The 26,930-nt window shown below is 35.9% G+C and overlaps 1 protein-coding gene across 1 annotated transcript; it reads left to right on the top strand.

The window, feature by feature from the left end:
- Nucleotides 1-2,533: 2,533 nt before the first annotated feature.
- On the top strand, nt 2,534-2,951 carry LOC131069567 (LOB domain-containing protein 1-like). Its single transcript, XM_059217721.1, has 2 exons — nt 2,534-2,625; nt 2,729-2,951. The coding sequence occupies exons 1-2, from the start codon at nt 2,534-2,536 to the stop codon at nt 2,949-2,951; spliced, it is 315 nt and encodes a 104-aa protein (XP_059073704.1).
- Nucleotides 2,952-26,930: the final 23,979 nt, after the last annotated feature.

Below are 26,930 nucleotides of genomic sequence, written 5' to 3'. Positions count from 1 at the left end.
TAGTGACATTGTTTACTCGTGAGGTCAAAGCTCGCAGTTTGAAAAATATAAATGAGCAAAGGTGTGAGGCATGTGGTGGTAGATTCTTCCTATTTGGCTTGGCATTTGATTGCTAGTCTCGAGGCAATTTTTCTTTCTAAATGATTTGGGTAGGAAGAAATTTGGTCCAAATTAAAATTTTCTTGTGTTGAGGTGTTGACTTAGCTCTGGTGATAGGTCACGCCTTTTTTCCTTAGGATGAAGATTTGTTGGCCGACCGTTGTGTCAAAGTTTGGGCACCATTTCATCTCAGTCACTTCATAATCAATTAAAATTTAATTTGCTACATAAAGGTGTTTCACAACCCTCCATAGAGACCTTTCACTTGAAATCTAATTTGAAATTTAATTTGCTACATAAAGTAACTTTTATTGTATTTGGAATTTCTTTTCATTCCAAATTGCATTGGAGTTTTCTACGTTTGAAATTTGGTTTGAGAGGGATGGATGTAAAATTTAATCATGTAGATGTTAGTACTATTCATTGTCAAATTGGTACATAGGCAGGGGGCTTAAATTCCTCTTACCTCACTTTCTCTGCACATTTGTAAAGGTAATTTCTTTGTAACTTCTAATATTTTTCAATAGGAATTAGAATATTTGTACCAAAATTCAATAAATTGGAAAATAAATTGAGATGGCCATAACTTTTATTTGGTAAATCAAAATTGAGTCTTAGCTTTTCTAAAGTGATTGTTTTTTCACGGATTATTCATTAGAGGTGATTTTGCACAATAGTTATAAATAGCCATTTTTGCTTGGTATGTCCTTGTAACTTCTAATATTTTTCAATAGGAATTAGAATATTTGTACCAAAATTCAATAAATTGGAAAATAAATTGAGATGGCCATAACTTTTATTTGGTAAATCAAAATTGAGTCTTAGCTTTTCTAAAGTGATTGTTTTTTCACGGATTATTCATTAGAGGTGATTTTGCACAATAGTTATAAATAGCCATTTTTGCTTGGTATGTCCTTGAGTATGCACTGTAATTTTAAAATGTGAATAGTGCAAGGGTCTTTATTACTAAATTAAGGGGATGTACTTTGATTTGTGTCTTGTGTTCTTTCACACTTCCTTCTACATTTTTAGTTTTAGACTAATTGAATTTTTTTGGGGAGCTCCTACCAAATTAAGCGAAGTCTCTTGTGCTAGTATTTGTTGGTTGTAATAATGTCTCCTAATCCATGAAAATTATGTGTGAATACTATGGAAAGAAAATAAATACCATTGATGAATGCTAGTGAACTTGATAATTTGCAACTTCTTTATGAACTTCATCGGTTGAGACAACTTGGCATTTTAAGAGCTATTAGTTTGCCAAAATCTTTTGAATACTCCATATTTTCTTGCATCTATAGTTAAGGAAACTTTTTCATTTTCTATTGCTTCATCCTTTAATTACATTGATTCAGTGTAGTAAGTTCATATCAATGTTCCAAAGATAGCTCACTGAAACACATTTCTACAAGACATTGCATCTTTGTTTGTAGAGTCCCATATTATAAAATTGGAAGATACCATTAAGATAATTCATCTCCCTTTTCATGATAACTTCTATGTAGTTGATACATATTATTTAGATGATTTGACGGCAGATTTAGAACCTCTTTTTATTTCTTTCTCTTCATTTGCTTCTATCATGACAGTACTAGTTTCTTATAGGTTTAGTTGTCTCTCCAATAATGAGGATCATATGTTAATGGTTACTATACCTCGCTATATTGAACTAACATCTTCGCCATCCATCAATGTATCTAATTGAAGCTCAATGTCCTCAATAATCCCTACCTCCCCACAGAATAGCAACCTCAAACAGGAAGATTATTTTGACAAGATAATATTTATTATTTAATATTTACTTTCTAAAATTATAATGAAATATAATTTCAAATTCTAAAAAAAATGAGTAAATACATCAGCATTACATTAATTAAAAAATATTAATATACATATTAAAGAAATGAATGAACAGAAGATAACAACCCAAAAAAATATACTGTACCAGTTGCTCTAAATATCTTCTAGGGCAAGATATAAAACATAAAAACCCTGTGGCAATGCTTGTTTGAAAAGGAGAGCAGCAATTGTTGACGGTGATATTCATCATCCACCCACTTCAATTAACCCAAGATTAACAAGCCACATTTCGGTGCATGATACGCCACATTTGGCTGCAAACAAAAAACCAACGAGAAAAAAAAAAGTGTTAGAATGATTACCTAATTAAATTCCTGATTAGTCATTATTCATAACACAATAATCAAACTCTGATGTTTGGGCGAGGTCGGCTGCGGCCGTCAGAAAACATGAACAGACATTCGAAACCTTAACGAAAACATTTATGTAACTTCGGCGGTGTTTCTTGCAAAAGAAGCGTAAATTATTGACTAGGGTTCTCACTGTTTGATATATGTATAGCATTGTTCAGACGCATTATTGTAGTCTCATTACATATTGAGAACATTGTTTTACTCGAATGGGAAAAAGAAAAATGGTCTCGTGTGCTTCCTGCAGAGTACATCGCAAGAAATGTTCAGAAGAATGTATTTTGGCTCCTTATTTTCCTCCGGATGATCTAGACAAGTTTGCAATCGTACAGAGAGTGTTTGGAACCGGCCATATCGTGAAAGTGCTTCAAGTAAGTTTTAGCTGTGCCCTAATTCTAATTCATGAACTTTGTATGTAGTGGTACTTTTGAAACTCCTGGTGCAAGGGTGAATGATCCCGTGCATGGCTGTACAAAAGATGTTCATCGACTGCGAAAGCAAATTGCTGATCTGGAATCCCAATTGGCGGTGAAGCAAGTAGAACTAAAGCATATGAGGTCTGAGTATGATAATCTTTTATTGGTTCTTGGCACTGCATCTCTTGATTCTCAACTTTTTCAATATCCAACCGATGCTATATGACAACCAAAGAAAGATGGTATGTGTGAAATGGTGGATCCCTTGATGTCGTGGGGTTTGCTATGGGACGAATAGATTTATCAGACTAAATTGACAGAGATGTCATTTTAAAATGCAACAGTCAGGTGTCTTGTTTGATGAGTGCTATATTCTATTCTAAGAATCAGATATGTATTTACTAATAAGTTGAATACTTTAATCAATGAACATAGTTTGCCTAGTTTGGTAAATCTTAATCGATCGTAATGTTATAATTCTGAGTTTAGTCAAACTTAAACTGACCTAGAATTATTTATAATTGGGTAGTAAGGTTTCTCCAATTAAAAATGAAAATTCAGGGGTTCAATTCCCCAAAAAATACAACATCTTATCAGCCTTACTGTATCCTCATTGACAGAAGAAAGGATTTAAATAGTCAATTTTCTTTCAATCAAAAACAAGAAATCATAACTCATTTAGAAAAGATTCTTTAGTTTCTTTAGAAACTTATCATAAAGATAATGACTTTAAATTATATTTTTTATTTTATTTTATTTTAGAGGTATTTTGTCACGTGCATCTTGAGTGAATCTCAATCTTAGAGTCGAATCTAAGATCAATAGAGAGAAAACTCACAACCCAAGCTAACTCCCCTACTCATGCAAGCTAAATCTATTTTTATATAAAAGAAAAAAATATAAAATAATTATTGTTTTTGATTTGGATAAACAGGTTTTGAGGGGACCGGAAACCCCTAGAAACCACATAGATCCAGAACCAATAATGGGATGCTGCAAGCAAATAGATCAAAGACACCCACCAGCCAACACTAAATAGACGCCAACAAGATTACAAAGATAGAACAATACAAGTCACGTTGGCAGTTCTAACTAATCTAAAACAACTAGTACATCTCGAAGATAGAGAACAAGGGTTTGTCTGGCACCCTTAGCCAATGAAATAGGGTTTTCCCAAGTACCCTTAACTTGAAGTAAAATCATCAGTAAATCATCAGCAAAACCTTATCCTAACCAAAAACAAAGACTGGCTAGACTGGACCCTTGAAAACTACCAGCATCTAGTCTAGCCCTTAAGAGAGAACAATACATAGGGTTTTTCAAGGCTCCCTCAACCTTAAGAGTGGGTTTTATATAACTCCCACAACCAGAAGACATGGGGTTTTACCAGGCTCCCCCAACCTTGATGGGTTTTGACAGGTTCCCACAATCTTGAATAAGGGTTTTCCAAGGTTCTCACAACCAGACAAAGTCTTCCCGAACCTTCAAGATGGGTTTTAAAATGGACCCCATAACCAATAGGAAGAAGCCAGACACCACCCATCAACTGAACAAAATCCACCTTCCAACACAACACCTCTCCACCTCTATACGACAGGGAACCACCTCAATAGGACTTGAAAGGAGAGAAATCAATAGCTGAAGGAGCTAGGCATCACACCTCAAATAAAGTCCAGCAACCAAGAGAATAACCCATAATGCATAGCTGGAAAGTAGGGTTTGCAGAAGGATCCCAAAACTATGAATTGATAGAGAGGCCTAAGCCTAAGAGACTCCATTCCAACAAGCTCCACCAAAATTGTAACCTTAATAGGAGAAGAGGGGGAGAGATATAATGGCAAGGAGATAAAAACAACAACACACACAACCTCAAAAAATAGGGTATCCAATACCCCCGACAGGAGTCATCCCCCAACAAACAACCCACAACTCTTCCCCTCTATAGAAGAGTATTCCACCTCTAAAGGATAGGATAGAAGAAAGGAACAGATGATAGCCTGCAAAAAAACAAAGACCCTCTTGACCAGAATAGAACAAGAAGAGAACACATAGTCTTCAAGAGGAATCTCTAAGCAACCAAACCAAAAAGAAACCAGGATCCCCCACACAGAGAGACCTCCAATAGCAGCAAATCCAACCCTTGGGACAATAGATAGTCCAAAGGGAAAGGAGACACTGATAAACCACACAAGCATTCTCCAGAAACTCCACCTGGGTCCTAGACAACTCCCTCACTCCAAGGCTTAATCAGGTGGACGCAAGGCAGGATCCCAACCAAGGAAGAAACAACAATAAGAGTGCCCTCATCCACCACACCTTCCCGGTAAAAAACCAGGGCCAAAGAAATAGTCAATTGCACAACCACAAAGAAGAGGGAAGGCCCCACGAAGCCCACACACCCCCCAGTAGCACCATCCTCCTCCAAAGGCATATCCAACATCTCCACTTCACCTTGAAACCATAAAATAATTATTGTTAATCATATAAACTAAACTTTAAACACCTTGAAATCATTTGACCAGAGGCACTTTGAAAAGGATTGCCTAACTATTGTTATTATTTTAATTTCTTTAAAAATATTTGATTCTATGTGTTTTGAAGGAATAAGGTATACTTATTAAGTTGTGCATGTAAAAGGTTTATCAAAGAGCTAAATGGTCATTTCTTTCAAACATTTTATTTCTTTTTTTTCCTATCTAGGATGGATTGAGTGGCTCATGGGATATGAGGCATATTATTACCTAATGGAATAACATATTGTTTTTTATTAGCTACTATAGGATTGTAGGAATTTGATTCACTATCCCCATAAGTTTTCATTTTTATGGATGAGGGTTTTAGAATTTTCCTGACTGATTAACAAGTTAGTGGAATTATTTAGGGTTTAAATACCAATAGGGATGTTCTTTTCGTACCTTCAAGTTAAGATAAATGTGAAAAAATAAAATATTTACATTTTTAGTATTCCTTTTTCCAATCAATAGATATTTTATCTTATTTTATGGTTCGAAATAGGATATCTTCCATTGGATTATTTTTATATTCATTCATTAACTGGTAAACATAATTATCTTTAGTTAAAAAGTGATCCTTGGTAGATTTAGAACAAAGGTTTCTCATTTGACATTCTAATGGTTGTCTTTTTATTGAGAATCTTACACTTTAAAAATATGTGTCACATTCTCTTCTTTTTTATAGATACTTGTTTCTTTATTATCCTAAGAATTTTTTGAAAGTGTTTGACTCTAGGAAATGTTTTTGTGTATTAAACTTGGACTATGAAAAATAATCATATTAGCTAAGACTGAATTTTTAGGAAAAATAAATAAATTCAATCACTACTCTTTATCTCTATATGATGAATAATCAAGACTTGGATACTAAAATTTATATAAGAGTTGGTGTAGGCAAGAATACCAGTCTTGTGCCAAACTTCTAAACTATTAGTATTTGCAAGGTATTGATGTCTTAAAAGTTTAGAGAATCGTTTAATTAATTGGATAAAGTTCTATTATTTGGAATAATATTAGAAAGGCTCTTTATGCGTTATGCAGGGTCTTTTCTTGATATTAAATTCAAAATATTAACTCTCCTTTTTGCATGGTTTCATGATATTTGTGTTGGAGTACAACAAACACTGAGGGGGGGGGGGGTGAATTAGTGTTCATACACATTTTCTCACTTTTTAAATGCTTTTTTAAATTTTATTTATTTGAGCAATATGAAGAAAATAGAATAGCCAATAGATTAAACAAAACATACACAAGAATATGACACAATGATATGTCCTGAGTGGAAACCTTCCTGGGGAATAAAACCCCTTGAAATTGCCTCGCTGGCTTATCTGAAATATTCTCTTTTACAATACCTCACTAGCTATTTTGTATGTCTCACTAACAATACTATCTCACTGAAAGGCTTTTCAACACTTTTCATATCACTATTTTGAATTTACATATAGGGTTTCATCTTTGTTTCTTTTCACAACATCTTCTAATCTCATATCAACTGAGATTCATCTAAGAAATGGTACAACTTGGCTCACTAACTCACTTACAATACATCATTGTGTATATTTAAACATACACAGTAATATCATATAGAGAGCCCAACTGCTCACATATAGAATACTATTGTGCATATAAAAGATACATTAATATAAACTAGTGAAGCCTATTGCAAGTGCTTTCACAAATAGTTTGTCAGATATTGCTTACAAATCTAGATATATAACTTAAAAAGGTGTCTTTGTAATATGAGTATCTATTGACAAAGTAATACACAACAGAAAAACAATATTATTTTTTGATCAATCACACATCGCTGAATGCATTCAATGTAGCATATATAATGCTCAATGTCATTGAACATAAAATAAATTATCTTATCCTTGACAAATAACAAAATGTATTATCCTGAATTTAAAAAAACTTGTTATCTACTAACCACATCATACTTGGATCAAAGAATAACACAAAGGTTGTTCATAATAGATGTAAGTTAACCCAGACTAGGCTTAGAAACTATAAACCTACAATGATTTTATAAATAGGCCATTAACTCTTCCACATTGCCACAAGGGAAAATAGAAACCCTTAACTACTTGTTAACAATAATACATAGATTGAAAAAATACAAACACTAATTCCTTTACAAAAAAAATTACAAGCTAGGGTTTCGACTTAGCTATGATATGATTTATACAAATCCATTTAACAACAAAGTAAACAAAAGAATAACCAAGGTTTTGAAAACTTACTTATATGAAAAAAATATGCATGCTACAAAAGAAAAGGATTTAACAAAACCCTTAAATCCATTCGAACAAATAGATAAACAAACTGATTAGCTTAAACAATTTCTTCATAATCACTGATTTGCAACAAGAGGCAAAAATATAGGAAAAAGAACACCTGTTGGCAACCAAAGACGTTACTAAAGGTAGATAATTGTAAGCCATCATTATTTTTTGGTTCAACCACTTTTACACTGTCAAATTATCCTTCATGGTTGAGAAAACCAATTTCATCCTTCACATAGTTATCAAAAAGAAGATATATACTACAAACCCTAACTCAAGCCCATTCCCTAGCTCGAGGGTTCTTCTAACAAAATAAATAATTAAACAAGCTCAGACACCCTTTGTTCCAAACTTTTATGTCTTATGCTTTGATCCCAGTATACAACCCATATCCCACTAAAGCTACTTTTCAGTGGGATTTATTTAAATCTCCTTACCTCATAATAAGTCCCCATAGACCCTATGCCCAATGATAACATTATCACTAAAGGTGACTTTATAAACACCTTATCATTAAAGAGCTCAAATGCATCAACATTTTCACTTGGAGTAACTTTATAAAACACATTGTTTTGAGAGCTCAAATGGATTCTTATACGATACCTTCTTTGCATGACACATTAATAACTTTGTAGCTCTCCAAGATATTAAAGATTTTATTAAGGAACCAATGACAAGATGACAAAATGTCATTAATTATTAGTAGCAATAAGGATAAATAAAGCATTAATATATTTAAGATCACATAGGTATAACCTAAAGAACAATGCCTTATAGGTGATAGCATAGAATCACTGTGTACCTATACCCAAGAGTATGTGATGAAAAACCAACATACTAAATGATGCTCATGTAATCAAGATGTCACTGCTACACTGCCACTCTGCCAGGTCTCACGATGATTATTTAAATGATTGAGGTTATAATGTTTTTGAAGATCACAATATCTTCTAGGTAATGGTGTGAACCATGACATGGATTTAGTGTTGCATAGGAATGTAAAATTACCATGGTATAGAAGTGTAATCACAATTACCTTGTTATCAAATCCAAGTCTAACTACAATCACAATGTAACTGTACTATATCAAGTGTCACTATAATAGTGATCCAAAATGCCAACCAAGATGCTAAACCAAAATGTAACAAACCATTTCATCAACTATCATACTACTACCAGCAGTATCTTTTGTAGCCCCTATTTCATATGAGTCATAATTTGTAGTGTCACCTTATTACCTTATACAACAATATAGGACATACATAAAATGTATACATATATCCACCACCAAGAACCAGTTCATATGATGAAAAGAACATGTTCATATCACTGAAAAATATGCCATGTCCATGTACCAAAGATGTGTTTATCAAACAAGTCAATGTATGCCAATATCAACTAAATATTGAATACCTATGCCAATCCATGTGATACCTTTGTGTGTCTTTGACATCAAGGGCAACAACTGATATGATACCAACAATTTGTATATTCCTAGTCTAACATAATCTCTTTATCTACTCTCTTTGAATAAAATATTTTTGAATTTTGGCTAGTATAAAGTGCCAAAAATCATGTTTTTTAGTTGTTAGGATACTTTAACATTTATTCTTCCCACTTTCCACAGATTGGCCCTTTAAGTAGATACATATCACTTTATGTGTCAAGTTATAAGATTAGCACATGTCATAAATTTATTCAATCTTATGTTCACGTTAACCTACATAACCAAGGGGTCTCCTTTGTAATTTCATTCATTCTATTTCCATTGTTTATATGACTACATTTTATTTATTTTATATTGAGCTTATCATTTCATTGTGTTTCCATTAGGCACTTAGATCATGGGTGGCTATTGTTAGACACTTCAAATAATTGGAAGACAACTAAGAGTAGGGCGGGGGGGTGAATCAATTGTCACACATTACTAGAACATTTAGCAATTAGAACTTTAATACCGGAACCGAAAACATTAATACCGGAATGCTTAAACCAAATACCAGAATAGGAATTAAACCAATTAAGCATAAACAATAATCACAGAATAAATAACATCCACATGACACCAATATTTATACATGGAAAAATTGATAAAGGGAAAAACCATGGTGGGAAACCTACCCACAGTTAGACAGTACTTCTATAGTAAGTATGTGAATTACAATTAAGGGGCTTGAACTTGCAGGAAGGCCAACAACCTAGAGTGCACTGCTCATCACAAAAGAAGTATCATTGAATACATAAAAATCCAGACTACAATTTGGAAGAAGTGTTTGAACTGCAAAAATAACATCTCCTATGCCTGAGTACAGTTACGGTTAAGCTCATTATCAGATGACTAAATCCTCTTACATAAACCTAATTCATTCTTCAATGATCGACCAAATCTGCTGCCTGAATGATATTACATTATTCGCACATTACACATCCATATCCATTCCTTGACCTTATACATATGATGATCTACAATGAGATCTTACATCATATATATACAAACCCTCGACCATAAACAATCAATTCGGCTACCAGACAATAAACCAAATACATAATTACATAACATGTCGGCCTTAGACCAAACCAATAATATCCAACACATATGACATCTTGAAAACACATCGAGAGGTCTAATCTGTTGGAAACCAATAACACTAAGAGGGAGGTGAATCAATGTTATAACGAAAAAGTAGATTTTAGCATTATTAAAACATTCATACACCAACCGGTATACTGGTAAATACAAAATTAAAAGAAGTAAAGAAACGAATAAGCCAAACATATAAATGAGAATCATAACCCACAAATTTATATGTGGAAAACATCAAAGAGGAAAAATAACGGTGGGATTTGTGACCCACAATATCAATCCACTTGCCATATGAAGAGATATTACAAAATATGAAGGCCCCGCACTTGCAAGAAGGCTTATAGCCTAGAGCACACTGCTCAATCACAATAGGAACCTCAGTAACTACATAAAATTACAGACAACAATCTAGAGAAGTGACAACTACTAAGATAACATCTTCTATGCCAGAATACAGTTCCAGTTTAAGCTCTGTCTGTTCCAGTCTAAAACCCTAAATCCCTTTACTAGAATAACCCTTATAATAAATTCCTCACATACATAATCTCTCTAAATGATTTCACAAAATATTGCATTTGCATATCTATTACAGCCATTCATAATGATCTAATCAAACTGACCTATATACCCTATACAAATTTTATGCCTTATGTCAGCTTACAAAGATATATACAATATCTGATTATATGTAGGCCAGATAACATAAATGTATAAACATTAAAACAAATTTCCGATGCTGGATCCAAGATATGTCAGCCTCCAATATCGATAACCTTTACTATACCATGTCGGCCTGCATTTCAGGTGACTAGAGAAATATTTATGACCTTTCGGTGTTGGTGCCAATGTAGAATCTGTGAAGTGCCTATCTGATGCAAGAGCATCCCTAGTTCACAGTAATCTTGCATGAACCAAAAAAATTTCTTTTCTGTTTTGTTTTTTGTTTGCAATTTCAGTTTTCCTTTCTGTGTGTCTTGGTTTTGGCTCACCGGTTCCTATGGAGTTGGATTCTACTTGAAGACTTGATCACCCTGCTTGCTTTCTAACCACATCAAATTTGGATCACTTTTCAGAAAGTCGCTATCGGTTTCCTTGATAGATTCTTGTTACTGTTTGTTCATTTGTTACCAATTGCCTGAGACCTATTCTAGTGATCTCAGAACCCATTCTGAAGCTTGTAGAGCCTTGGGCATTTATCTCAATGTTTCTTGGCATGTGGCCGACATTCTACGTTTCATCCTTTGGATTTTTGGGAGGAATCTCTTGGCAAAGGCCAACCTTATTCATTTTGCACATTAGATCTTGTTCTTTGGGTTTTGATCCTTTTTGGGCTGAGAAGATCCTTTGGATCGATATATATATTTATAATCATGCTTTAGAGTGTAATCAATCAATCAATCAACTCAAAGAATCAAGAAGTATTAGATAGATAGATTGATCTTTCGATTCAAGGTCCCGATGTGACCTATTTTACCAGGCCTATGTGTCAGTTTGTTGTAACCTGGTTGTTACTGGTTGGATGTAATTAACTTTCATGCAATAAACTATCTATTATGCATTGCCTCCATCATATCTATGTATTTCTATTGTGTTTACTCTTGCCGACTGGTTTGGACTAATCTCCCCGAGGTCCCTCCTCATCGGTGATAGCACCAAGTTGTATCAGAGCGAAGTTTGTTGCAAAGGTTGTGTGTCCTAAATCTTGGTGTAGGGTGGTGGATTGTGGATCCAACCTACAATTGCAGAGGACTAGCATGGATTAATGGTGCGAAGAGGAACTAGGAATGGTGGAGCACGTGAGAATGTAGACCTTGTTGTAATGTAGATGTGTGAGGAATAGAAGCCTGGTTAGAAACCGTGAAGACAAACCAAAGAAGAGGCTGACATGTTGAGGATGTGAGCGAAGATGAAGGAGAAGAAGCCTCGATAGAACAAGTGAACCTATTGGCAATTAATCTAGAGGAGGAAAGGTTTTAAGGGTTTTGAGTAGGGCAAACACTAAACCTCATTTTACCCCACTGGAATATGATGGGAAGTTAGATTCAGATGAACTGATGGAATGGATCTCAGAGATAGAGAAGTATTTTGACTTTGAAAACATTGTAGAAGAGAGGAAGGTGAAGTATGCATGTACTGTTGGCATATGTATAGAGTTATGTGCAGAGTTTGATGACATGATGGAATTGTATGTTGTCATTGATGTCAATATGCTGAAGTATGAACCGGTATATTGAAGTAAGCAAACTGCCAAGTGAACCGGTATGATGATATGAACCGGTATACGCAAAAAGTAAACCGATATGTTGGAATATGAACCGGTATATGCAAAGTTTGTATCGGGGTTTCATTTGATATGACTGCTGGTTGGTAGTCTCAGCTTCAGGGTTTCTGGTTGATGCATTCCAAGTCTGTGTGATTCAACCGATGATATCCTGTGATGAGTTAGCATTGAAATGAAGATCAGATCATGTTGCCACATCAGTCTTGTGCACGTGAAGGATTTCCTTGAGGATCTTGCATTAAGAAGATTGGCTCTATCTACCTCGGGAATGTGCAAAATTATAGTAAATGGTGGAGAGCATGTGATGGGTTATCAGCTTCCAGAAGCGGTGAAGAACAGACGATGGAGAACGTCTTGAGATATGTTCAAGATTGCTTTACCATATGTAATGTGTTTGAACGGTCAGGATTGGACCGACTGTATTGTTAACCTAGATGCTTAGGGTTTTAGGTTTTGGCTACCGACCTAATCATTGTCTATAAGGTTGATGATGCTTCTCATTTGCAGTTGTTGGAAAATGATTGTATGTGAGGTGATTCTTTCCAGACCAGAGAAGTGAGTAGATACCTACAAATTGTAATTGCAGATGTAAAGGAACTAAAGTGGATCTTCCTTGGCATTAAGTGTTGTTATCAAATTAGTGTATTACCTATTGACTTGGAAAATCCCTTTACCGAGTAGCTTTAATGGGTTTTTTGTAAATCCTTTAATAGGGTGACTCAAAATCATTGAGTTCTTCAAATCCTCTTGCGAGTTAACCTTTAATAGTGTTTTAACCTTTAACCGGGTATTTAGCCATCCCTTAACCAGGTGATCCCTAATAGGCTCGGTTCCTAGTAGAACCTATTGTGAAGTCTTTAATAGGACTAGGCTCCTAACAGAGCGAACTTCAAAAGAGTTCAAGAACAACTTTTGGGTATTCATCCCCACCGTAGTTTTTCCCAATTGGGTTTCCACGTGAAAAATAAGTGTGTCATGTGTGATGCTTTTTCATGTGATGTTTTAGTGTTTTCTATTAAGCGGTAATGCAAGTTGATCCAGTGGTTATTATATTTTTTATGTATTACTTGTTTAAGCATATGGGTGAAGTGGAAATGAGATATTAGGTTCTGTGAAGATCTAAGTGTTACTGGTTTATGACTTTTACAGTCACTGTGTTTTACCGGTATTGCCTTGATTTAGATTGGTGATGATGTTTACCAGTTAGTGCAGTCTTTGCAGTTTAAGTTGTTAAAGAAGTTTTTGTCTATACTGATTCACCCCCCTCCCCCCTCTCAGTATCTATTGGGTATTTATTGTTCATCATTATTCATCAATTGGTATCAGAGCGTCCTCCAGGTCCTATATGTTAAAAGCTTAACTGCTTGGGGAAAAGATCCTATTCTAATGATGAAGAAGGAAGGTCCTAAGTTCAATAGAGATAACTTTAAGATATGGAAGGAAAGATTGAAGATCTACATTAAAAGCATGGGTGCTCAATACTGGAACTATGTTTAGAATACTTATGTTGTCCCTACTGGTAGTCTCATCGATTATCAAAGAAGAGAAATTCAAGAGAATGGGCAAGTCATGGAAGCTCTTATTAGCAGTCTATCTGATATTGATTTTATAGATGTTCAAGACAAAGACAATCCCAAAGATGTATGGGATACTCCAGGGTCTATCTATGGCAGTGATGAGCATGTGAAGCAAGCTAAGGAAGAGAGCCTTAGGGGAAAATTTGAAGACATTCGGATGGTTGAAGGAGAGACCATTCAACAATATGTGTTAAGAATTAAAACTGTTGTTGGAGACATCAAGAGTGCAGGAGGTACAATGGATGATTCCACCATTGTTAGAAACGTTTTGAGAACCTTATTACCGGTCTATACAATAAGGGTTACTTCTATTCAAGAGTTGAGATCTATTGACAAGACAAAGGTATCCCTTGATTCTATTATTGCTAAGTTGACCGTATATGAGCTAAGCAGTTATGATGGTAGTGTTCAGAAGACTGAATCAGCCTTTAGAGCATCTGTTGCACTATCTAAAATGGGAAAAGAAGTTGGTACCAATTGTGAACCCAGACAAAGTAGGGATATGGATGATGAGGAGATCCTGATGGAGTTTGAAGCTCTTCTTGCTAAGAGACTTCCTAAGGGAACTGGAAAATACAAAGGTAAGATCCCTTTGAAATGTTTTTCTTGCAATAGGATAGGACACATTGCTATCAACTATCCCAACAATGATAATAAGGACAAACCAGAGAAGTTCAAAAAGTTCAAAGCAGGAAATAGGAGAAACTGTCTTGTTGCAGTTGATGAAGGTGTCACTGATGATGAATCAGAAGATGAAGAAAGCGAAGACATACTGTTTGTAGCTATTAAGGAAGATGTGTCAGACAAGAAGGCTCTTGTCTCACGCTTTGATAATTCTAATGAGTGGATTATTGATAGTGGTTGTTCTCACCACATGACTGGTGATCGGAGAAATTGTTTGTCTCTGGAAGAGTATGATGGTGGTGTAGTCTGATTTGGTAATGATGTACCATGTATGGTAAAAGGAAAAGGGTCCATCTCTCTAAATGGAAAAAGCAGTTATGATAATGTGTATTGGGTAGAAGGTCTCAGGCATAACCTTCTGAGTGTTTCCCAGCTGAATAATAAAGGACTCACTTTGGAATTCAAAGATGGAGTGTGCACAATAAAAGGAAAGAGTGGTGAACTGATGGCCACCGATATGCAGACCAAAGGTAACTTAGTTCAGTTAAATACAAATATCAGTCAATGTCGAATGGCTAAGTTTGATGATAGTTAGATATGGCATAAGAGACTCTGCCATGTAAATTTGGATAATATTGTGAAGACCAGTAAGATCAAGGCAGTTAGAGGATTGCCTGTGCTAAACAAACTAGAGAATCCTTTGTGCAGAGAATGTCAACTGGGGAAAATGTCTTCCTCAACCTTCAAAGGTAAATCTTTCATAGCAAATATTTTACTTGATCTTGTACATACTAATTTGTGTGGTCCTATTAAAACTAGGAGTGTTAAGGGAGATAGGTACTTTATGATTCTTACTGATGATTTCTCTAGAATGATGTGGGTCACATTCTTGAAAGACAAGTTTGAAGCTTTTGGAAAGTTTAAAGCCTTCAAAGCACTAGTTGAAAAGGAAAGTGGTAAGAGGATTAAATGCCTTAGAACTGAACAAGGAGGTGAGTTCACTTCTAGTGAGTTCAATAAGTACTATGAAGAGAATGACATCAAGAGGCAACTGTCTACCCCTTGGACTCCACAGCAGAATGGCCTAGCAGAAAGGAACAATCGGACTATAATTGAAGCTGCCAGAACGATGCTAATTCAAGGGAAGGTTGCTCACACTTTATGGAGAGAAGCGGTGAGCACTGCAGTCTACACCATGAACCGGGTACTCATCAAGAAAGGTAAGGATAAAACTCCTTATGAGTATTGGACTGGTAAGACTCCTATAGTAAGCTACTTTAGAGTGTTTGGAGCAAGTGTTATATCAAGAGAAGTGAATACCATAGGAAGTTTGATGCAAAATCTGATGAGGGAATATTCCTAGGGTATTCTACCAAGAGAAAAGCTCTCAAGTGTTTTAACAATAGGAATCAGAGAATTGTTGAAAGTATCAATATTACAGTTGATGAAACTTCTAAGAAACCCAAGGAAACCAGCAGTGAGCAAGCGGTAGATGAACTGGATGTAACCTTCTAGGAACCAGTTCCAAAACAACCAAGTACAAGTAACAATGCTCCTACACTAGTAGATGCTGATGAAGATGAGGATGAAGAGGAAAAGAAAGAGGAATCAATTAAGATCATTCCTAGGTATGTAAAGTTGTATCATGATCCAAAGCAGATCATAGGGGATAAGGATGCAGAAATTCTTACAAGAAGAAAGGTCAGAGAAAATTCTTGCATGATTTCTGAATTTGAGCCCAAAATATTTAAAGAGGCACACAGAGATGAAGACTAGATTAAGGCTATGGAAGAGAAACTTGACCAGATAGAAAATAATGGTACATGGTCTTTGGTACCCAGACCTGAGCATAAAAATGTTACTGGCACCAAATGGGTTTTTAGAAATAAGTTGAATGAAGATGGTACAGTGGTAAGAAACAAAGCAAGATTGGTATGTAAGGGATATGCTCAAGAAGAAGGAGAAGACTACGGAGAAACCTTTTCTCCAGTAGCTAGATTGGAAGGTGTTCAAATGCTACTTGCATATGCAGCCTTCAAGGGATTCAAAGTTTATCAGATGGATGTAAAATCTGCATTCTTGAATGGAATACTTGAAGAGGAAGTGTATATAGAGAAACCAAATGGGTTCTCCCTATTAGAAGACAGTGATATGGTGTGTAGGCTATGTAAAGACTTGTATTGATTGAAGCGAGCACCTAGAGCATGGTATGAATGTTTACACTCCCATCTTGTGAAGAATGGATTTAAAAGAACAACTAAAGACAACAATATCTATCTAAAGTCAGAAAGCGATCAAATTCTAATCTGTGAAGTGTTTGTTGATGACATAATTTTTGGTGGAAATGACAAGATGAGCCATGCATTTGCAGATGAGATGAAGAAGGAATTTGAGATGTCACTAGTTAGAGAGATTAAGTTCTTCATTGGACTACAAATTCAACAAATGAAAGATGGTATCTTTATTAGTTAGTCTAAGTATGTAAAAGAGGTGTTGAAGACCTTTGGCATGGAAGATAGTAAACTGGTTGGTACACCGATGATGACCGATTGTAAACTGTCAAAAAAAGATGACTCAGCATTGGTGAATGAAAAGGAATATCGGTCAATGATTGGTAAGTTGCACTATGTAGTACACAACAAACTAGATATAGCGCATGCAGTGGGCATTGTTGCACGTTTTCAAAAAAGTCCAAGAGAATCCCACTTGGTAGCAATCAAGCGAATTCTTAGATATCTGAAGGGAACTAAAGATTATGGATCGTGGTATCCATACAATAATGATTTCAATCTCAAAGTATTTACTGATGCCGATTGGGCTGGTAATGTGGACGACCGAAAGAGCACAACCGATGGTCCATTCTTTCTTGGTTGTAGACTAGTCTCGTGGATGAGTAAGAAGCAGAGTTGTATCTCTCAGTCCACAGCAGAAGCAGAATATGTAGCAGCATTTATGAACTGCACTCAGATAATTTGGATGAAGCTTGTATTAAGTGGTTTCAAAGTCCCTATATATGAATCGATGAGTATATTTTGTGACAACACAAGTGCAATTAATATTTCCAAGAATCTGGTATTGCATGCTAGAACCAAGAACTTCAAGCTTGAGTATCATTTCTTGAGGGAGAAATTTTAGAACAAAGAGGTTGTATTGAAACATGTTTCCAGTAAAGAGAAGTTAGCAGATATATTCACCAAGCCTCTACCGAAGGCTACATTTACCTATTTAAGAGGTGAATTAGGGGTGCCGCCCCTTCAAGAGGTGAACTAAAGGTATGTTCTCCACATCAGCCAGGTATTGCATTGTCAAATATTTTCAAGATTGATGTGTTAAAGGATGCTACTCCTCAGGGGGAGCATCATAGTAGATCATGGATGTTTGTGCCTCCACTTTGGCATTATTGTCAAAAGGGGGACAAGATGTGAAGCAGAGAAGATATCTGCAGTATTGAAGACATATAATATGGAAGAAGATGTTGAGATATCTTTGTGTATTGCCATCAATGCCAAAGGGGGAGATTATTGGCATATGTGCAGAGTTATGTGCAGAGTTTGATGACATGTTGGGATTGTATGTTGTCATTGATGTCAATATGTTGAAGTATGAACCGGTATATTGAAGTAAGGAAACTGGCAAGTGAACCGGTATGATGATATGAACTGGTATATGCAAAATATGAACCGATATGTTGAAATGTGAACCGGTATATGCAAATTTTGTATCAGGGTTTCATTTGATATGACTACCGGTTGGTAGTCTCAGCTTCAGGGTTTCCGGTTGATGCATTCCAAGGCTGTGTGATTCGATCGATGACATCATGTGATGAGTTAGCATTGAAATGAAGATCAAATCATGTTGCCACATCAGCCTTGTGCACGTGAAGGATTTCCTTGAGGATCTTGCATGAAGAAGATTGATTCTATCTACCTCGGGAATATGCAAAATCTTAGTAAACGGTAGAGACCGCGTGATGGGTTATCAGCTTCCAGAAGCAGTGAAGAATAGATGATGGAGAATGTCTTGAGATTTGTTCAAGATTTCTTTACCCTATGTAATGTGTTTGAACGGTCAGGATTGGACTGACTATATTGTTAACCTAGATGCTTAGGGTTTTAGGTTTTGGCTACCGGCCTAATCATTGTCTATAAGGTTGATGATGATTCTCATTTGAAGTTGTTGGCAAATGATTGTATGTGAGGTGATTCTTGCCAGACCAGAGAAGTGAATAGATACCTGCAGAGTGTAATTGCAGATGTAAAGGAATTGAAGTGGATCTGCCTTGGCATTAAGTGTTGTTATCAGATCAGTGTATTACTTGTTGACTTCTAACAATTTCTGCAGTTGGAAAATCCCTTTACCGGGTAGCTTTAACAAGCTTTTTGTAAATCATTTAATAGGGTGACTCAAAATCATTGAGTTCTTCAAATCCTCTTGCGAGGTAACCTTTAACAGGGTTTTAACCTTTAACTAGGTATTTAGCCATCCCTTAACTGGGTGATCCCTAGCAGGATCGATTCCTAGCAGAACCTATTGTAAAGTCTTTAACAACACTAGGCTCCTAATAGAGAGAACTTCAAAAGAGTTCAAGAACAACTTGTAGGTATTTATCCCCACCGTGGTTTTTCCCAGTTGGGTTTCCACATGAAAAATAAGTGTGTCATGTCTGATGCTCTTTCATGTGATGTTTTAGTGTTTTCTGTTAAGCGGTAATGCAAGTTGGTCTAGTGGTCATTATATTTCTGATGTATTACTTGTTTAAGCATATGGGTGAAGTGGACATGAGTTATAAGGTTCTGTGAAGATCTAAGTGTTACTGGTTTACAACTTTTACAGTCACTGTGTTTTACTGGTATTTCCTTGATTTAAATCGGTGATGTTGTTTACCAGTTAGTGCAATCTTTGCAGTTCAAGTTGTTAAAGAAGTTTTTATCTATACTTATTCACCCACCACCCCCCCCTCTTAGTATCTGTTGGGTATTTATTGTTCATCATTATTCATCATGTACTTGGTTAAATGGTCATGTATCTCTTTGGTGGGAGCACTTGCAAGTTGATAGGAAAAGAAGAGGTAATGAAAAGATTAAGACGTGGGATAGGATGATTGCTAAGTTAAAATCAAAGTTGAACAAATTGAAAGATATTTCAATGGGTTGTGGATGTCTATACAAGATGAAATCAGTATGATCAAATAGAGAATGTTGAAGAGGCTTACCAGTATGCAATAAAGGATAAACAAAAGTTGAATAAGAGGCATGAGCAAAGACAGAGAGGTAGAGGTGGAAGGTTTACCGAAGGAAGATTTCAAGGAGGAAGAGGGTACATAGAAGAAAGAGGAACTAGTACAAATCAAAACAAGGACAAGGAAGTGAGCAAGGAAGGTAATTCATACTAGAAGGATGATAGAAATTTCTACTGGAGGAGAGAACCGGATGGTTACCAGAATGAGAACTTTGGAAGACAACACAAAAGGACATTTAGAGGAACCTATTTTAAATGTGGAGAAGGACACCATGCATTTGAATGTAAGAAGTCAGAGGATACCAGAAGAATGGTAGTGGTGGAAGAGAACCCCACTGGATCAGACAATAAACTGAAATTTGGAGAACTATTGATGATGAGGAGATAAAGAACCCTTGCAGAGGAAGAACCTGTTCAAGACCAGATGTAAGGTATCCAATAAGTGTTGTAAAGTTGTTATTTATAGTAGTAGTTTAGATAATCTTGTTTTAGAAGAGATTGTGAATAAGTTGAAATTGGAGAGATTGAAGCACCCTAAGCCTTACCATATAGCATGGATTCAGGATGAACATAAGTTGTTAGTAAGTGAACAATGTTTAGTAAAATTGAAAATTGGGAATTATCATGATGAAGTTTTGTGTGATATTATTCCTATGGACATTTATCATCTTTTGTTGGGAAGACCTTGGCAGTTTGATAGACATGCAATACATGATGAGAGGAAGAATAAATACACTATTGTGGCCAACGGGATGAAGCAAATATTGTTGCCTTTAGAGGAACCTTTGAAGAATGAAGTCTGTACAAATACCAGAATCTATCTAGTAGATGGAAGGAAGTTCATAGATGGATTGAGATATGAGAATGTGTGTTTTGCCTTAATTCCTATGAAGATTGAGAGACCAGAACAGGAAGGAGAACACCCGACAAAAATAAAAGATTTGTTGATATAATACGAGGATACCATTTCAGATAATGTACCTAATGGATTGTCACCTATTAGAAGTATTAGTTATTGCATGGACTTAGTTCCCGGAGCTAGTTTGCCTAACAAAGTTGCACACCGATTAACACCGGAAAAGAACGAAGAACTAAATAGACAAGTACAGGAGCTATTGGAGAAAGGTTTGATCAGGGAAAGTCTGAGCCCTTATGTAGTACCAACAGTATTAGCACCTAAGAAGAATGGAGAATGGAGGAGGTGTATCGACTCAAGAGCAAAAAGCAAGATCATAGTGAAATACCAGTTTCCCTTTCCTAGGATGGATGACATAATGGACTGTTTGAGTGGAACAAAGTACTTTACAAAGATAGATTTGAAGAGTGGATATCATCAGATCAGGATCAGAGAAGGTAATGAATAAAAGACAAAATTTAACACAAATGAAGGATTATAGGAATGGTTGGCGATGCCTTTTGGACTAACTAATGCACCGAGTACTTTCATGAGGCTAATGAATGAGGTTTTGAATAAATTCTTGGGTAAGTTTGTTATTGTGTACTTGGATGACATTCTAATTTTTTGTAAGACAAAAGAGGAGCATTTGTTGTAGTTAAGACAAGTTTTGTAGAGGTTGAGAAAAGAAAAGTTACTGATCAATACCAAGAAGTGCACTTTAATGAAGGATGAGTCAGTCTATTTAGGATTTGTGATATTTGAGGATGGTTTGGAGATGGACCCTATGAAAGTGAAAGCCATTGTTGAGTGACCTACACTAGAAATCATTGGAGAGGTAAGATCATTTCATGGATTGGCTAGTTTTTATCGGAAGTTTATCAGAAATTTCAGTTCAGTTTGTAACCCTATGACTGAGACCATGAGGGGAGATAGGAAGGAATTCAAGTGGACCACCAGAGAAAAAAAAGTTTTGAGTTGTGGAAAAAGAAAGTGACTGAGCAGCCTATGTTGGCTTTACCAGATTTCAATAAGGTATTTCAAGTGGATTGTAATGCAAGTGGAACAACAATAGGAGTAGTTTTGAGTCAAGAAGGGAGAGAAATAGCATATTTCAGTGAGAAATTGAATGATGCCCAGAAGAGATATTCAATATATGATTAGGAATTTTATGCCATAATTCGAGCCTTGAAGAAATGGAGACATTACTTGTTGCCTAAGGAGTTTGTGTTGTATACAGATCATCAAGCTTTGCAATATTTGAACTATCAGAGTAAGTTGACTCAGATACATATGAGATGAGTAGAGTTCTTGTAGAGTTACACCTTTGTGTTGAAACATTGAAGTGGGAAATCTAACAAAGTTGCCAATGCATTAAGTAGGAGAAGGAATTTGCTGACAGAGATGAGAGTGACAGTATTAGGTTTTAAAGATTTGAAGACCTTGTATGATGAAGACCCAGATTTTGCAGAACCTTGGAAAACATGTAGAGAACCGGTTATGGTTGATATGAGAAAATGGTTGGATTACTTCATTCAGGATGGGATGTTATCTAAGGGAGTTCAGATGTGCATACCTAAAACTTCCATGAGAGAGAACCTGATAAAAGAGAAGCATCGTGGAGGTTTCGCCGAACACTTTGGCATTGATAAAATAGTTGTATTGGTGAGCGAGCAGTACTTTTGGCCCCAGATTCATAAGGATGTTAAGAGATATGTGAAAAATTGTAGATTTTGTCAAGTTGCAAAAGGTAGTAGTCAGAATGTGGGATTGTACAAACTTTTGACTATACCGGTAAGACCTTGGGAGGATATAAGTATGGATTTTGTACTTGACTTAACTAAGACACTGAGATGGATGATTCTATATTTGTGGCAGTGGATAGATTTTCAAAGATGGATCATTTCATACTTGTAAGAAGACATCAGATGCATTGTATTTATCAGACCTATTTTTCAAGGAAGTGGTAAGATTGCATGGATTACCTAAGAGCATAGTTCTAGACAGAGACACTAAGTTTGTTCGCTATTTTTGGAGAACACTTTTGAAGAAGATGAAGACATATTCGAAGTTCAGTTCTACTTTTCATCCACAGACTGGTGGATAGACAGAAGTAGTTAACCAGAGTTTGGGAAAATTGTTGAGATGTTTAGTGGGAGATAAAACCAAAAGTTAGGATTTGATCCTTGCACAAGAAGAGATTTCCTATAACAATTCAGTGAATAGAAGTACCAGAAAAACACCTTTTGAGATTGTTACCATAGTACATCCTATAGGAATAGAAGAATTAAAAGACATTAGCAGTGAAGACCGAAAGAGTTCAGAAGCAAAACAATTTGTGGATCACATGGCAACATTGCATATTCAGGTTAAACAACATTTGCAAGACATGAATAGAAAATACAAGGAGAAGACAGATGAGAAGAGGAGACATAAGGAATTTGAAGTTGGCAATGAAGTGATGGTATATCTGAGAAAAGAGAGATTCCCGGTTGGAACTTATAACAAGTTGCAAATGAAGAAGTTTGGAACCTGTAAGATCTTGAGAAAGTTTAGTTCTGGAAATGCATATGAAGTGGAGCTACCGGATTGTCTAAGTATTTTACCTATATTCAACATTATAGATCTTCATGAGTACTATGAATGATAATTCCAAGAGGCCAGTATTGTAGACTTGGAGAAACAATTTCCTTAGAAGGAACCAGATCAAATTGAAGATATTTTGGATAGTAGGATTGGGCGTAGTACCCAAAGCAGTCACTACAAAGAATATCTTGTGAAGTGGAAGAACAAACTAGTTGAAGATTCATCTTGGATTTCTCAGGTAGAGGTAGACCGCCTTGGTTTTCATCTGACCCTAGCAAAGTGAGAGGCTCACTTTTTTAAGCCCACATGTTTTATGTAGGATCATCCCCGGTTCATAGAAATCTTGCATCAACCAAAAACATTTTCTTTTATGTTTGTTTTTCTGTTTGCAGTTTCAGTTTTCCTTTCTGTGTGTCTTGGTTTTGGCTCACTAGTTCCTGTGGAGTTGGATTCTACTTGAAGACTTGATCACCCTACTTTCTTTATAACTACATCTCATTTGGATCACTTTGTGGAAAGATATCGCTACCGGTTTCCTTGACTTCTTGTTACCGGTTGTTCCTTTGTTACCGATTGCCTAAGACCTATTCTAGTGATCTACTGGAACCCATTCCAAATGTTGCGAAGCCTTGGGTAGTGATCTTGATGTTTCTTGGCATGTGGCTGACCTTCTATGTTTCATCCTTTGGATTTTCTGAAGGAATCTCTTGGCAGAGGTTGACCTTATTCATTTTGCATGTTAGGTCTTGTTCTTCGGGTTTTGATCCTTTTTGGGCTGATAGGATCCTTTGGATCGATGTATATATTTGTAATCATGCTTTAGAATGTAATCAATCAATCAATCAACTCAGAGAATCAAGAAGTATCAGATAGATATACTATTCTTAGAAGATAGATCTTTTGATTCAAGGTCCCGGTGTGACCTATTTTACCAAGCCTATGTGCTAGTATGTTGTAACCTGATTGTTACCAGTTGGATGTAATTAAATTTCATGCAATAAACTATCTATTATGCATTTCCTCCATCATATCTATGTATTTCCATTGTGTTTACTCTTGTTGACCAATTTGGACTGATCTCCCCGAGGTCCCTCCTCACCAGTAACTGCACCACTGTCGGTACACCATATGAAGTCAAAACACAAAATCATGTTGCCATCAATGACAACATAGTGAAACCAAACAATAGAGTGTCAATTGCCAACAATCTTCCTCTTTGGCATTTATGGCAACAATCATGTGAACAATGGTCAAGGTTTCATCTGTCGGTTTCATCCTACCGTGCTCCCTCTGAGCTGATTATACAAAATACTCCATATCTCCAAAAACTTCAAAACTCCATAACTCCCCCTAATGTGTGCAAATCTTTTATTCTTTTTCACATCTATACTACTCCCCCTTTGACATCAATGCCCCAAAAAATGTCAAACAATAAGAACTATACAATGAATACCTCCAGAAATGTCTTACCGGAGCTTGACCAATTTCAAAAATTTTGGATAAGCCTTCTCCAGTAACTCCACATAAGTATCCCAGCTAGTTTTGAATGTGCCTGAAATAGATACAAGTCCACTCAATAAATGTGTAAAAGATTCTTTCTCATTTACCTCTACCGGTGTGGGCTTTCCCACCATATCCATGCCTTATTTCTTGTGTACACAGAGTGAATCCAATTGTGGACTCACCAAGCCTCTCAGACTTCTAGCTCTTTGAATTATTTTGTCTCTTTCCTTATCAAGAGAAGAAATTTGGTTCTCCAATATCAAAATTTGACCATCAATTGATGTAGTCAATGAAATTAATCCATCAAAAGAGTTAGCAATACTTGAAATTTTCTCCTGAATCTCTTTTATCTTTTTATCTACATTTGTTGTAAGTATTTCAGTTTTACAACATACCCTATATATTTATACATTGTTTCCAAGAATTTTCTATAAGGATTATCTTCTCCTTAATCTTTTTCTTCTATGTTTCAATTACTTGATCAAAAGCGGCTCTCTTAGCCTAAATAAACCTTTCTAGTTCTTGTTGGTTAGAGATTTTCTATAAGGATTGAAAGTCTTTTGATATGTGCTCAGTGATTACCTTAAGCTTGCTAGAAGGGCTCGCTTCATTTTCGATCTTACATTCTGGGACCAATCTATGTAGAACACTGATTGATTGATCTATAATCCCCTTGTCTTTGGATACCTCCTTCATCAATTTTTGAGTAGCCATCATCATCAGCTCAGTGGGACTCATTTTTGTGATGGTTTTCTTTTCTGCCTAAACAGTGTCAATTGACAATAGTGATGGGCCAACAATTGGTTCCCTATTGGATTCCCCTATTTTCTCTTCTGATGTTTTATCCTTTATAACCTCTTCGCTCGCACTGGTGGCTTCCCCACTTGATGTAGTCTATGCAACTATTGGTTCCTCTGTAGTAATAGTATCCTCAACCTGTACATTTGTATGTAGAGGACAATTATCCTGAATATTAGTATCATGTACAATGTTAGCTTGTTCATTCTCAGTATTAATCGATATCTCAGTATTTGTCTGTACATCAAGGAAAACTTTAAGAAACCCCCCCCTTGGACAAGGTGTACAAACCTGGCGAAAGTTGTATAATTCCTAAGGAAAATTTTAATTTTATGGGTGAATTTTTGTGGTTTACGGAGAAAAATAATAATCTCCATTGGCGAATTAGCCATGATCGCTCAAAGTTTGTGAAAAAATCCTGGTGAATTGTAATGTTTTTAAAACCGCAAAAATATTTGCATGGGCAAATTGTAATGTTTTTGAAACCAAAAAAATATTTGCATTGGTGATTTCAACCTATTTTCAAACCATTAAAAAATAATATTGGCGATTTCAACCTATTTTCAAACCATAAAAATAAAAATATTGGCAATTTCAAGCTATTTTCAAACCATAAAAATAAAAATTTTGCGATTTCAAAATATTAACTTTAAGTCATTAAAACATGTGGCACGCAGTCATCATCTCTCTGCCTAGAAGACTGCCCATTAGGGCATCTTGCGACCTACCGACAAGCCCTTTTGACTCTCTCTATCTCCAACTCGCAAGCTGAAAATGCTAAGCCTTCGTAACCTTGAGATCTAGCGACTAAGGGAAACTGAATTGCCACTCGCCAATTCTCGACCACAAAATGTTAAGTCCTCATCACCACAGCAACTTGGAGATAGTGGTAACTTTAACCCTTGTCACGTACTCGCCAACATAAAACTGTTTATCTCTTAACCGCTAGCAATTCACTCGCAAGCTCGCGGCTTGATCAGGTCTTCAGACATTTAACTTCACGAGCTGGCGATAACCATTAAACCTAACCACAAACTGTCTAGTCGCTAGCTTGTGACCTAAAAATGCTAACATTAAACGAACATGAGAGCTAGCAACAACTGTATGAAATGAGTTACTCACTAACTCTCACGGCTATAATATATGACATCAAACCAACTCGGGACCTCGTGACTAAAGCAATTTCACTAATAATCTATATTGTTTTATTTGCTAAGCTCAGTAACATAAAACGCTAACACCCAAAAAGCCTGAGACCTTGCGATGTAAACCCAAACCAACTTGTCGCTAGCTCGTGGCTTGATCACGTCTTCAGACA

The sequence above is a fragment of the Cryptomeria japonica genome, chromosome 3 (genome assembly GCF_030272615.1).
Source record: "Cryptomeria japonica chromosome 3, Sugi_1.0, whole genome shotgun sequence".
Lineage (NCBI taxonomy): Eukaryota > Viridiplantae > Streptophyta > Pinopsida > Cupressales > Cupressaceae > Cryptomeria > Cryptomeria japonica.
The sequence above is the reverse complement of the archived record's forward strand: the minus strand, read 5'-3'. Positions and strand labels throughout refer to the sequence as shown.